This window comes from Octopus bimaculoides, chromosome 1, assembly GCF_046866305.1.
Source record: "Octopus bimaculoides isolate indiv1 chromosome 1, ASM4686630v1, whole genome shotgun sequence".
Classification (NCBI taxonomy): domain Eukaryota; kingdom Metazoa; phylum Mollusca; class Cephalopoda; order Octopoda; family Octopodidae; genus Octopus; species Octopus bimaculoides.
Window position 1 is genome coordinate 168,041,053 of NC_142928.1, and position 15,000 is coordinate 168,056,052.

Consider the following 15,000-nt stretch of genomic DNA (forward strand, 5'->3'; position numbering starts at 1 on the left):
AGCAAATATAAGTGAGGATGGTTGATGACTTGATTATTCTCACAATTTTGAATGGTGGGGCATAATCATTCTAAATAAATAATTTCACCTTATTGTTGTTATTCCTGATATATACAACTATTTACATATTAAAAATGAAAATTGTGAAAAGAAAGATTTTTTGTATTAAAAAATGTTCTTTAAGAATTTTCTTATCTTTTCACAAGGTGCCTTAACTATATCAGAATCAATACAGGAGCCTTTATATGTTTATTCAGTCTGCTAGAAATAGTAGGCAAATCCCCCACAATTCGTACTGCCATCTTTAAAAAAAATGGAAAAGGACAAATTCTACTTGTTTTATGTTAACTTTGGGACACCCAGGCCAGTTGATCGGCTCAAGTGATACAAGATGAAAGGATTTTGAGGCCAATCCATCAGCCCAATGGAACAAATGTTGTGAACGGTTGGTCTTGAAGTGTAATAGCTAATCAGAGATCATCTTTCAGTAGATGTATCTCAAAAGAAAAAAAAAAAAAATGGTCTTTTTGGCTACACATACCAAAACACCATGTGTCTGAAAAGAGTTAAAAACTGACCAAATCCAATGTCATTCTAAAACTAAGCAATCATATCATTGAAATCTCAAAGCATGATTAACTCCATAATTATGTGAATAAATAATCATTACATTTGACAGATAATTTGAATGCTAAAGGGTTAAAGTAGGCTGGGTACCTGCAAATAACAAATGGCTACAAGTGGAAAACAAAACTGGATTGTAGACTGTTTGTCTCTTAGTTACTTCTATTCAGTAGCAGCTACTTATATTACTGGCAGTATCTAACTATTCAGTAACCTGTAAAATGAATCATGCCTACTATTACAAGAGGCAAAAAATCAGCTCTACAACATCCCTACTGTTGTTAAATGCATGTGCTTCTTTCACTGGTATGTATTGATGAAAGATGTGAACATCTAAGAGAAACCTGATAATCTTGTGTCTTCAAACAAAAGTACTTTTTGATATGTATTCTGCCTCAGGTTGCACAGACCGTTTTTTTCACTTTTGCTGCTAGTAATACACTAAAGCAATGATTGGTTCCCTTGAAACCTATGACCAATAATGTTGTTTACAAAAGGCATCATATGATTTTAGAATTATAATATGGCTAGGAGACAGTCATTCTAATAATTCACCTATCTGTAATTTTCTACATAAAACACTGCTTTAAGCAATTCATGCTACTCATTGAAGAAATATATGAAAGATACTGGTATAAAAAATATCTTTGTTAAATAATATTCTTCTTTAATGTTTCTGGTAAGTTGAAGTTGGCAGACTAGAATTATGGATGTAATTATTGGTTCTGCAGTATATCTGATATAATAGCTATTGATTTATATATTTGAAATATATTGAAATAATTTCTTCAACTAGTTTGAATTTTAAGCAGTTTCATATGTGAAGTTGGTGTCCTTGTCACTAAGAAACATATGTGGCTTTTTTTCATTTGTAAGATAATCTGTTGATAGAATAAAGATTGCTGTTGGTGAAAAGGTTGATGGCTTGTATCAAGTCACTACAACTATTTTGACAAATAGTCAAAGCAATTAACTCTCAAATGACCCAGACAAAGCAGCTGCAAATAGGTGCCATGCATAGACAGTGAGAAAGTACTACTGTAAGCTGTGGTGATGAGTTGATGAGGGTTCCAGTGTCGAGTTCAAATGCAATATCTTCTCTCTTGTCCGAATAATCTTGCAGATTATGTCACTCACATATTAAAGAATAGTTTCAGTTTTCCAAACTATTAACCTAATCTGGTGTGCTCTTGGCTGCACTACATTTCAGTTAGCAATGCTTCAGTTGTTCTTTGCTGCTTATGACACCATAGAATAGTGGTACATAGAATAGTATACCAATTAAAATATAGTAAGATAAAAACAAAGTAGATAAGCTTGTTATGAAAATCTAAATTACATTATCAAAAATAGCTTATCTAAGTATTTATGTTGATTTTTTTTTTTATTTTACTTCAACATGGTGGCACTAGATACTTGAATCAAGATAAGTGAACATTGGTAACATTTAGTCTCAGATTACAAAGAGTGCTCAACCTTTTCTATTATTTGTAGCTCTCAATAATCTTAACCACTCCAAACAATGTAAAGTAAGACTTTATTTCTTCATTAATATTATTACATATTTGTTATCTAAAATGCCAGGCTTTGTAGGTTTTACTTCCATCCATCTTCCTTTGGAGTTAAAATTTCTACAAAGCTTAATATCTCATTCCAATATTGTATTCAGTTTAATTCAATTGATTTTATAATCAATTGAATTCTGTTCTTCAACAAATTTGTGGCTTTAAATTAATTATCATTATTACTATTTTAAAATTATGGTTCTTAGTGTACTTTTCATAGAATTTTTAACAATCCTGATCTTTAGTGTGACCTTAGAGTAGAGTTATGTATTGTCACTTGTCCAAAAGTGAACACCCTTTTCTTGTCAGTATAGCTTACAACCCAAATGCAAGGATGCTAATGGTTGTGGTGATGATTATAAACTGTTCCTCATTTTTGTTTTGTTTATTTTCTTATGAAATAATTGACAGTGTGGTAAATTTATTTCATCTGTGTATTTGGTTCTACAGTTTTCAGTTTTATTATTACTGCTAAAATTTTTAGTCTGACAGTCTCTCTCTCTCTCTTTTTATCTTTCTCTCTTTCTCTCTCTCTCTTGCTTTCTCTCTTTGTATTACTTGGCTCTGAAATCACAGATTGAGATAAATTTTCTCATCACAGTTTGACTATTTTCCACCTATTTTCAGTTGCCGCCCTGTGTAAGAGAACAAGAAGCTATATCCTAGGCTTTTTGCCAAAAACTGAATAATCTTGCACTTCTACCTCATAGAAGCCTTTACTAAGTTCACTACTACTTTCTGTAAAGTCATTACATCCAAATGATTTAATACAATTTTCCTCTGTGTGTGTGTGTGCACGCATGTGTGTGTGCACGCATGTGTGTGTGTGCACGCATGTATGTGTGTTTGTGATAAAAATCTCTTTATGTTTAGTTATGGCAGACATTTTGTTCCTCTTTAGTAACAATCTGTTACTGAGGATAATTTTCTAATTATTCCTTTTTTTCTATACTCTGACATTAGCTTGTGATCTAGTAATCTGATCTCCCTGTTTGAAGTTCACTTTGTTATACATCATATGTGCATAAACTTATATTTCTATATATGTCTGTTGTAGGAAGATGGAGACTTGCTAGCCATTGAATCATCTCTTTTAGCTAATTAACTTGTATTTCAGTTGCATTAAGTATGTTAGAGCAAAAGTTCAGTATTTTCTACTCTCCTCTTTTTATTTTTAGCATTGGGTTGGGGTTTTTTTTTCTTTTATATTTTTTATTAGTTTGATACTCTGATATTTTAATATAAGGTAATGCTAAGTAAGTTTCCAATAACACAGGTTTCTGTTAGTATGTATTCTAAAACTGTAACTTAAAATATATCATTTCATAAATAATTTACTTTGTTATCAATAGTGAGAATCTCTACAAGTGTTAGCAGTTAATTTATTAAATGGCTATTTTTGACCCCCACCCAATCTATTTTCTAAGAAATTCAAGCTTAAATAGCAGGAATTAAGATTGGTTTTTCTTTTGAGAGTGTTCTCTTACTGTATATGTCAGTGTTACAAAAGTAATTGAACTGTCTGGTAGATATTTTAAGTACTGCTTTAAAATTAATTTTAAACTTGACCATGATAAAAAGAATGCATTTGGTGTTATTGGTGGGGATCATCATAAATTGACTAGAAAGTGGTATTGTTTAATGAATAGGAAGAAACCAGCCATGAAGTAAATAGTAGTGTTTGGTTTATGCAGTGAGAGGATGCACAAAATGTACAATGGCATTTCAAGCAGACAGATGATGCATCTATAATATCAGTGTGTTAAATGATCTGACACATCTGAAAGGTCACTTTCTTCCATAAACAAAATTTAAAATCTGCATCATGTGGAATTATTTAAAGTTGATACTTCTACTTGGTACCAATAACACTGTTCTTGCTAAGCTGTGTGCGTGCGTATGTGAGTGTGTGTGCATGTATATGTGATGTTTGTGTGTCCATGTGAATGCACACACAATTGTTTTTATGTGCACAATAAATTAATGTGCACGAAAAAGGTTAGTTGCTTAAAATAATATGGTAATTAATAATTATACATATTAAATGGTGTTTGTATACTTTTGTCATTGGGAGAAAAATTGCGTAACCTAAGATTTTTGCATCTAATTGATGCTAAAAATTTGAGAGACCTTGGCCAATATGTTCAAGACCAAGGGATACTGTGCATACTAGAGAGTTTTGTGTATTTTGATTACATTTTATATTTTTTTATACTTTTATTTTCGACGCCTTTTTTTCCATAACAGATCTGCATAAACCTCTGTTTTTTTAATTTGTCCTTGTAATGTCTATAATATCAGCATGTTAAATGATCTGACATAGCTGAAAGGTCACTCTATTCTACACACCAAATTTAAAATCTGTACTATGATGAATTATTTAAAGTTGATATTTCTATTCGGTGCTTGTAGCACCATTTCTTTCATTTATTATTACCCTTGAGGCAAATAAAAGGAATCATTTATCATTTACTATTATTATCATCACTCTTATTTTTGTGTTAAGAGTACAATATACTCTACTGGAACAATTCTGCAGCTTCAAAGTAGATTTGGTTGTAAGCTTCTCTTTTTCAACTATCTAGATAGGGCACTTCAAAGAGCTCTCTTTTCTTAACTTCACTTCTGGAAGGTCTCCCATGTAATATTTTTTTCCATCCTCTGCTTCACAACTTTTAGTATTCCTATAATCTCTGGAACTATTCTCGTAACCCTATTCCACATTCTTGCTATTTCAGTCCCAAGTCTTTACATTTGGTGAGATTTTCATCTTACTAAATATGTCTTGTCATTTGAGCAAGAGACAATAATTGGTATACAAAACCTGGATCTATTTTATAGTGATATTTGGTTGGTTTGTTCTTATATCCTTGTTTGTATATATTGCATAGCCCAGGGAATTACACTATTTTTATTTTTTACCATCCCTGTCACATTTTCTGATATATTCTAACACAGCCAGTGTGTAGCATCCAGTTAGCATCTCAATGGTCCCTTCAAACTTTCCACACATGTAGCTTTCCAGTTTGATGGTATGCTTCAAAATATCTCTGGTAATAATCTCGTTGGGAGACATTGGTCCTCAGCCACAATAACCAGGCCTTCAGTTTCCCTTTTCAACAGTGATCCTTGGTGCCATTTTGAAAATCCTCCATTTAGAGGTTTCAGTTCTGATGTTGTATTTACATTCTCAATTACTCTTTGTTTTATTTCATTAGCTTTGTTTTATCTGTCCTTTTTGCAGTGTATGTGTATGTCATGCAAAGGAATGTGGGTGGAGTACTTATTTATTTATTTCTGCCAAATATTTGTTTTTTTTATACATTTTTCTTTTTTGTTAGTGTTGTAGTGTCTTTTTTCTTTTCTGGAGGAGGGGTGTCTAGTGCAATTTACCAGTAGTTGTTGCTGCTGTGGTGAACTGGTAAAATTGTTAGCACACCAGGCAAAATGCTAAGTGGCATTTCGTCTGTCTTTATATTCTGAGTTCAAATTCTGCCAAGATCGACTTTGTCTTTCATTCTTTCGGGGTTGATGAAATAAGTACCAGTTATACACTGGGGTTGATGCAATCAATTAGCCCTCTCCCCCAAAACTGTTGGCCTTGTGCCAAAATTTGAAATTATTATTATTATTATTATTATGACTGCAAACTAACAGAATTGTCACCATGCTTAGCAGCATTTCTTCTGACTTCTAAGTTCAAATTCTACTGAACTTGACTTTGCCTTTCATCCTTTCAGGGTCAATAAAATAAAGTACCAGTCTTTGTGGTCAATGGTATTGACTAAACCCTCCCTTCAAAATTTCTGGCTTTGTGTGTAAATTAGAAGCCAAATATGTTTGAGTGGTGGATTGGCAAAATCATTAGAACCTTGGTTAAAATGCCTTTACCTTCCGAGTTCAAATCCTACTAAGGTCAACTTTGTCTTTTATCCTTCTGGGATTGGTAATACAAAGTACAGTACCAGTCAAATACTGGGGTAGATTTAATCAACTGTTTCTCCTTCCTCAAAATTTCTGGTCTTGTGCTTATATTAGATATCATCATCGTCGTCATCATTAACAGAATCATTAGAGAATCAGAGAAAATGTGTTGCTGTATTTAATCATAACTCTTTACATTCTGAGTTCAAATCTCATCTTCGTAGCATCAGTAAAATGAAGTATAGTCAAGTATTGGAGTTGATGTAATCAACCCCTACCTCCAAATTACTGACCTTGCACCTAAATTTAAAACAATCACATCACTACTACTACTGTTACCATCCTGTTTTTTTTTTTTTGGTTTTTTTTTTTTTTTTTTTCGGTATCTCAAGAACTACTTTGTCCATTATCTGAGGGAGATTTTGCTGCTAACAGGTTGAGCAACTATATAGAGGCTCCTCTTTCATCAACTAAATGAGTATTGTTCTTCTTCTTTAGCTCCAATTCAGCTCTGATTGAGCAAACCTTTGATCAGAGGCATTCCAGCCATGACCATACTGTCTTTTAGAGGACTGCATTACTCAGTGTATCCTTATTATTTCTAACAGGTCAACTCCCACATAGAGGCACTTGCATCTTGTAGGGGTTTTAGTGTGCTAGGGAGTGAAAGTGTGCTAACTAATCTCACTGTCTTTCTAAAATATTTGTGACTAATGTTAACCATCAATTTGTCTTTTCAGAAACTGTACAGATGTCTTCTGCTGTATACTGTTTGTCATATGCATTGCTTCCATGATTGGAGTGTCAGTTTTTGGTAAGTATTTTAAACCCAAATTTATTATTTTTACTTCTGTGATTAACAGTTCTGTCAAATGAAAGCCTTGATCCCCACCATGTATCATGCAAAGATTATTATTTCCAATGCTGACTGCTACATTTAAAACAAATATAAAAACCAGACTTTTTTTTTTTTTTTTTACTTCTATTAAAAACATTATTTTGTGTGTCTGTGTATGTATAGGTATGTTTATTTTTCTAACTTGATTTTTTACATTCTTATGCTTTTGCTGGTTTCAGTCATTGGAATATGACCATACTGGGACACTGTCTTAAAGAGTGTGGTTGATTATATCACCACAAGTATTTTGTCTGGTACTTATTTTTTCTACCTGAGAAAAATAACAATGTTGACCTGGGCAGGGTTTGAACCCAGATTGTTAAAGATCATAACTAAAAACCAAAATGTATTTTGTCTAATGCCAGTTGATTCATTGATTCAGCCATCTAGAGTTCTATATCTAAATACATTCTTTTCTAACTCGGATTATATAAAATATGCTATACTATACTACAGAATATATTTATTGATCGGCTAATGTGGACAGAAAAGAGGGGAATCAGCTGCACTAATTTTAAGTCTGTGATTGAAATTTTTTTCTGTCCATGAAGATATTGTATATGTTTTCCTCTTTACATGCTGTTTACATCTGTTTTACAGTGTTGGCTAAAAAAAAATCTATAGATATATTCTGGAGTACAGTGTAGTGTTGAATCAAAATGCTGTTAACACACCAATAATTTATTAATTGATCTAAGCTTCCAAGAATGCATTATAAATGCAAATCAGTCTTTCCAATTTACTTAAGCCCATGGTAATAGCTTCTTATAAGTAGTGTCTCCATGGATAGTTAAAGATGCTAATGAAATCTTAACACAGGATTGGAACTAGTCTGCCTGATTTCTCTTTTTTCTTGTTTTACTTTATCTATAAAAAAAAGTGTATGTGTGTGTGTGTAAATATATATATATATATATATATATATATATATATATATATAGATAGATAGATAGATAGATAGATAGATAGATAGATAGATAGATAGATAGATACAGGCAAATTGTTTACATTTGCTTATTCATTTAGTGTTAGCTAAAGGAAACCATTAGACACTTTCTGTAAACATTAAAACAAGATACTGTTAACACAGTAAGCTATATATATATATGTGTGTGTGTTAAATTACTTTGGAATACTGAAATTTATAACTTATAGCCATAGACTTATTAATCAGGTACTTATATTTAATAAGTAATATGCTTCCCTAAATTGTATTTTAGGCTTTATTCATGGAGATCCTCGCCGACTATTGTATCCGACTGACAGCAGAGGAAATATTTGCGGTTATGGAGAATTTGTGTAAGTAAATGTTATACTTATTTGATAATCACCTAGGTTCTGAAAAGATATATTTGGTTGACTGTTGTCTCTAAAGATATTAAAAGTGTAAATATGTATATATAATTGTCATAAGTACATAAATGCACACAAACACATACTAGGTCATCCCATAAATTATGCAGTTTTTTTTATACTTCTTTTATTTTACAAAATTAAGATAAACAAAGTTCTTTTTTAATCTAAAATATACTCTCCTTCATTTTCTACAATGCTTTTCCCTCTATCTTGTAGGTTTACAAGGCCCCTCTTCCAAAATTCACTTGTCCATGACAAAAAATACTCTTCCAGTACTGTTCTGACCTCGTCTACAAAATTAATATTTTTTCTGTCCAAATGATTTTCAAGAATGCGGATTAAATGATAATCAGATGGGGCAATATCTGGCAAATATGGTGGGTAGGGCATCGTTTCCCATTCAAACTGCTCCAGCATTTGGAATGTCATCCTCGCTGTATGTGGCCAAGCGTTATCCTGATGGAAGAACACCTTTCTTCTTGAAACCAAAGATGGTCATTTTTCTTCTAGCACTGCTTGCAGTAGATCTCCTTTGTTATTGTTTGGTTTGGGTTTAAAAGTTCAAAGTGGACTAAACCTTTCATATCCCAACAAAAAGATAACAGCACCCTATGTGGGTGAAGACCTTCTTTCGCCTAGGGTGCTGGTGTTTCTCCCTACCCACTATCTTCGTCATTTCACATTTTTATGGAGAACACATTTCTCGTCACCAGTCACTATTCAGTCCAAAAAAAGTTCATTCGTGAGACGTGACAGTAAAGAAGAGCACACATTCACTCTCTGCACGTGATTAGACTCGGAAAGATTGTGAGGAAGCCATTGACCCAGTTTGTTGACTTTTCCGATGGCACGCAAGTGTCAATGAATAGTTGAATGACCAAATCCAAGCTTCTCTGCTAGTTCCTGAACAGTTACAATGGGATTTTGTTCCATCAAGGTTTGCAGGATGTCCTCCTCGAGTTCTACAGATCTTCCAGGATGAGACTCCTCTACTAGGTTGTAGTTTCCAACTTGGAATTTCTGGAACCACTGTTGACACTGGCTTATGCTTATTGTTCAATCCCCATATACTGCATTAATATTCCTTGCACTTTCCATTGCATTGTTGCCTTTATTGAACTCATAAAACAAAATATGCCGAATATTCTCCTTTGTCACTTCCATTATAACTTTGAAAAAATAACTGTTAAAATTAAACTGCACTCTTCAAAACTTGCACTAAGTATAAGGACAAGGTAAAATTACTACCTACTTTTATATCGAGTTGATGCAGGTAGTTTATCCTGTCGCCCTCCAACTTTTAGTTCATGCAATTGAAAAAAACCGCATTATTTATGGCATGACCCAATACACCTGGTACCATAAATTCTAATTGTTTTTTATTGAATTTGAGAAACACTTCTACTTGAATCTTACTGAAAGGTCTTCAGTATGTGTAATGAATCAATTTTGTGGGAGTTTTCTTCCTTGGAAAATTCTGTACTATTTCCATTTAACCTCTCTATAGTATAACTTAATTTTATTTCTAATTTTATTTGAAAGGAATAGTTTTGATTTGCAATTTTGTGACATAGACAGCATTTTAATATTGTCTCTTTCTTGTATACACACACACACACACACACACAAGAAAGATAAGTGTCCGAAATGTTACATTCTTTCATTCTTCGCGCACTGAACCCTTCCATGAACTCTCCAAGTGTTGATACATGTTTTATATTACTCTTTGCTGCTGCATGAAATAATTGTTCCTTTGCATTTGTTTCTTAACAGATTCTTTGTATGTAAGCGACTTTGTGCCACGTGACAGGGGAAGTGTGCATGGGGTTTTAGATTTCTGTCAGGATATTTGTGAATGAACAAATGTCATCTTGGAAGTGTTCAGGAAGCTTATATAATTATCTTGTCACATTACTTTTGTGTCAACATCAACTGCCAGAAATTCTATAATAATCTGCCACTGTTTTGTGACCAACAACTATTAATAATTTCATTTCATTTTTTTTTCTCTCTCTCTCTCTCTCTCTTCTATTTCATTTTAAGATATTTTTTTTGTTATTGCTTTCTGTTTTTTAATATAATTACTTGTCAATAACCTTCACTATCAGTCTTTCTCTAAACATTTGACATCTATCAAACAATATTTGAGGATTAACAGCTGCAATAATAGTAATAATAGTGGTGACAGTAGTTTTGTTCTATGTTGATGACGGGAAGTACCTATGGTAGGAGCAGACTGAGGAAAATGTATACCAAGAAGTGAGATTTGATCTGAGAATATCAAGGACCCTCACATATAACTAATATAGGGTCAAAATGGAAATATGCAGGGCTTCAGACACCCAACTCCCCTCCCCCTATCCTTACCAGCAGGAGTGGAGTATATTAATATTAGTCAGTGTCAGAGTCTCAGTATGGTTGCCTGTTTTGCCTGAAGTGGCAGCTAAATCCCCTCAAATCACACCATTATCACATATTGAATAATTAGTTCTAGATATATAAAAAAAGATGGGATGGTCACAGTTGGAATGCCTTTGATCACATTCGTTTGCTGGATTGGCTTATATACAGGTTTAACAATAGCAACGAATATATGTATGTCGAAGAAAAAGAATGATTTCTAATCTGGGCACTTGGTCTCACATTTGGTGGGAGTATATATTCAGTAATATTGACCCCCAGAACATGACTGGTACAATTTTATCAATCCTGCAACAATGAAAAATGAAGAAGACTTAAAAGAGAACTTAAATTCTGAATGAATAATCATACTACAAAGCTTGGCAGTCTTGGATTAATCTAAAGCAAAGATAAAAGACACTTACTCAATAGGCTGCATAGTGGGATTGAACCAAGATCTTGGGATTGCAAAGTGAACTTCTTAACCATTCAGCTATATTGTATCCACAAGCAACAATTGAATCAAGATCTTAGTAATTTTTGTTTTGCTTAGTTTAGTCTAGTATCTTGTTTATTCTAATTATTTGTTGATTACCTTAATTGATACTTTGACGGACACTTTAAAACTAAGATGTTTTAATATAATGAGTTTTGAATTAGCCTTTGATAACCAGAGCTTCTAATAAGATGTAATTAATTTGTCAATTACATGGTTTTGACTCCACTGCTTTTCTTGTCCTCTCTCATTAAATTTAGTTTCAATTTTAAAACTCTGTTTCTTTACAAAGTTGTTCTGGAAACATACAAGATAGTTGAGACAAGTTCAGATGTTTTATTTCTGCCATGTAATCCTGATTTCTGATAAATATAGATAATTAGACAGGACAGGAATTCATCTAAATTTTTATTAATTATTTTCAACTGAATTTGTTTAATAATCAGTAATAATCATTAAAGTTAATTCTTCAATTTTGAATTTGAAGCACCTTGTCACTCATTTAATTTTTCCTTTCAGTTTATTTCCTGTCTTCTGAGTAATATCTGCTTTACATAATGTGTGTTTGTGTAGATATATGTTTGCTTCTCAGTGTCTCAGTATGGTTAAACTGACAGAAGATTAGACAACCACCCAAAGGGTTGATGGTTCACATTGTACTATTGTTGTTGTGCTGTCTTAATACTTGTTGGCCCAGTTCACTCAGCTGTAAATAATTTTCCATCATCAGTACAGTCTTTCATTGATTGCAAGCAGTAGGATTCTCTGTATAATTAAAGAAGAATGTCAATAGTTTGAATTACTGAGTTCAAGTTTTACTATGGCACAAGCCCATGATATGTGCCTTCACATCACAGTCTAACTTAACTGACTTTATTACCACTTTGTCAAAGTATAGAGCATGATTGGCCAAGTGGGTAGTGTCCCAGGCAGTTTATAACCCATCCACAGTACTGCATTATGTCTGTAGTAAGGACACACATAATAGATACTTCAGAGAAGGAACAATTTGCTACACCAAACAGTGATGGCACTGTTGAATTTGTAAATGATTTGTTAGTTTGCATTGCCGAGTTCAATCCTTCCTGCAGGAAATCTACTTGCAATAGGCCAGCATCCTATCAAAAGGAATATTTACCTCTCTTCTGATTATAAATATGAAAACCAGAGTTAAGTACCAGGTCATATGGATTGTTGTGCTTAAGAAAGGACTAAGTGAACATGATGTCATTATATGTGGGCATGGTTACATGGTCTTTCTCTTTTCTATTTAAAAATATCCAAAGTTCAAGAAAAGCAATGTAGACTTGTTTGTCAATAATCTGCTCATTATTAGTAATTATTATATTTTTGTACGTAAATTTAGCACTTGTTAGACAACTGAGTAGATCTGTCAGCCTGCTAGTTTTCATGTTAGGGAGAAGAATGGTTGAATCACTTTAAGACTATAAACACTTTCCTTTGGCATTAAAATTCAGATTTTTTAACAAAATTTTAAATAACTTTGTTATACTTTTGTGTCTAATGATGGTTCTGTCTTCTTTTAGTGTAAAAGCATTAGTAGTATTTGTCTTCAAATGGTTAGAATAAGTAATTTATTGAGACTTAAATGTGATTTCAAATTTCAGATTGTCATTCCTATGAATGATTTTTTTTGTTTTATCCTTCTTCAGTGACAGACCAAAGCTTGTTTTCTTTGACTTACTCACTTGTTCAAAAATGGGTAGAGATGTTGAGAGCCTTGGATGCCCCACACCTCAGGTTAATAAAATTATGATTTTATACATATTTTGTAGAGACTTTATATTATTTTAAGTTTAAAATGTAATTTAATTACTGAATATGATAAAATAATTTATAATTGGGAAGTTTGTTATTGTAAATTATGTCTAATCTACAAAGTTTCAAGTAGTATTTATTCATTTATATTTTATTTATATTTATTCATTTATATTTTACTAGGTGTGTGTTAAAGAATGTCCCACTGAAAATTATGTCTACTTGGAGTCTGTACAAGAAGAAAATGCAAACCGAAATAAAATCCTTCAGAAGGAACGTGAACGCCTTATTTGTAAATATGGTGTTAATCGCATGACTGTAAGTAGATTTCATTGAGAATTAAATTCTGATCTTTTTTCACTTATTGACCAGAAAAAGATTGAAGGTGTATTTATAAATGAAATTTATTGTAACCCTTTAGCATTCAGATTACTTCACCAAATGCAGTGCTTATTTATTTACATTGTTTTGAATTAACCATGTATTTGTTTTATAGCTGTGAGATTTCAGTGATGTTATTGTTTATTTTTAGACTGACATTCTAGGGTAGGTATAAGAGGTCAGATCTGGTCAGTTTGAACATAAAACAAGTGGAATATTTGGGTTTGATATGGCTCGTTCAAATGCTAAAGGGTTAATTTCATCAAGTAGTTGATTGTAATTACTTTTCATTTTACATTACATTCAGTTATCTTATTTTTCTGGTATTAAAAACATTTACAATATCTAAAAAGAAGAAAAGGAATTGGCTGTTAGCATTTCTTTATAAGTGCTTTCGCTATAATGGTTTCCAGGTGTATGTTAATATTATTATGCTTGTTACATACTGAGATCTGTCCTTTCTGCACTTCAGCTGTTATAAAATCTAGTATAAAATTTTAAAAAAATTTTATTTCATTTATTCTGAATTCAGTAACAAGTATTATATATTTTGGCACAGTCATATAAAATGTGATTTTGATGATTTTTTTTTCCATAGTATTTAAAGTTGTACCTCATACTCCCTGTCTTCTCTGACAACATTTAAAAGTTCAAAATATTGTCATTGTAATCCCATGAAACATTATTCCTTAAATAATATTGACGTATTTTGTCCAGTCCTATAGCCAAGATTTTTGTATGGATGAAAGTATAGTTGATTTTATTGTCCACCCCATCAACTTAATTATGTTGACTCCAGAAGCATAAAAGATTAAATTGGCTCAAGATTTGAAGCCTAAATATAGGACAACACTAAATATTTGTTGGAATGTACCTTCTGTTTCTGGGGTTCATGGTTGTCCTATTACTGTTTTTATGTTATGTTTAGATCTAAATATGTGTTTCTTCTTTCAGTTGCTGCTTAGCAAGTCTAAACTTTAAGACAATTACTGACTACAGTGGTTGACAATATTATCCTTTGCCATGATATCACTATAAATGAATTATTGATCTCTAAAGGAGAAACAAGCAGCACAGCATAAATCTACAATGTTATGGATGCCACAGGGTTTAGGATTCTTTAGTACTTAGATTATTACAATTACCAATTGCTTGGTCATTGCAAATCTATAAGAAATTGTTGTTGTTTAACTTCAAGTTAGACCTGATCAGTCATATGATCAGCCTGCCTTTCTCTCTCTCTCTCTTCCTGAACCTACTGTATCTAATAGCAAACTATATGAGGAATCATTTCTTTTTTTCTTAAAGATGCTAGGTATGATATGAAGGGAAAATTAGCTAGTTTCATTGATTCAAATCAATTGTTTTCAATTCAAATCAATTATTTTGAAATAGTTGTGTGGTGATTAAAAATACTTGAGATAAATGCATATGTATTAACGCCAAAAATTGTTATATCTGTTGAAATGTTTTTACTTTTTAATTTAATTATCTGATTCGTTTATTGATTATTTATTGCAGGGAGACATTAAGGACCTTGTCAAACGTGGACTTTGTACTGCTTATTATGTGAAGTC

The 15,000-nt window shown here is 32.2% G+C and overlaps 1 protein-coding gene across 5 annotated transcripts in view; it reads left to right on the forward strand.

Moving 5' to 3' along the window:
• LOC106869317 (choline transporter-like protein 2) overlaps nt 1-15,000 on the forward strand; it is a 90,668-nt gene that overhangs the window by 50,389 nt on the left and 25,279 nt on the right. For all 5 annotated transcript variants that reach the window (XR_016244215.1, XM_014915015.3, XM_089362302.1 and 2 more), the window contains 5 exons: nt 6,854-6,927; nt 8,232-8,310; nt 12,937-13,024; nt 13,226-13,360; nt 14,945-15,000. The exon at nt 14,945-15,000 is cut by the window's right edge and continues 8 nt beyond it. Coding sequence is in view for 4 of the 5 variants with exons in the window: in XM_014915015.3 (XP_014770501.1) it covers nt 6,854-6,927; nt 8,232-8,310; nt 12,937-13,024; nt 13,226-13,360; nt 14,945-15,000 (432 nt within the window). In the remaining variant the exon portion in view is untranslated. The remainder of the gene's footprint in view (nt 1-6,853; nt 6,928-8,231; nt 8,311-12,936; nt 13,025-13,225; nt 13,361-14,944) is intronic.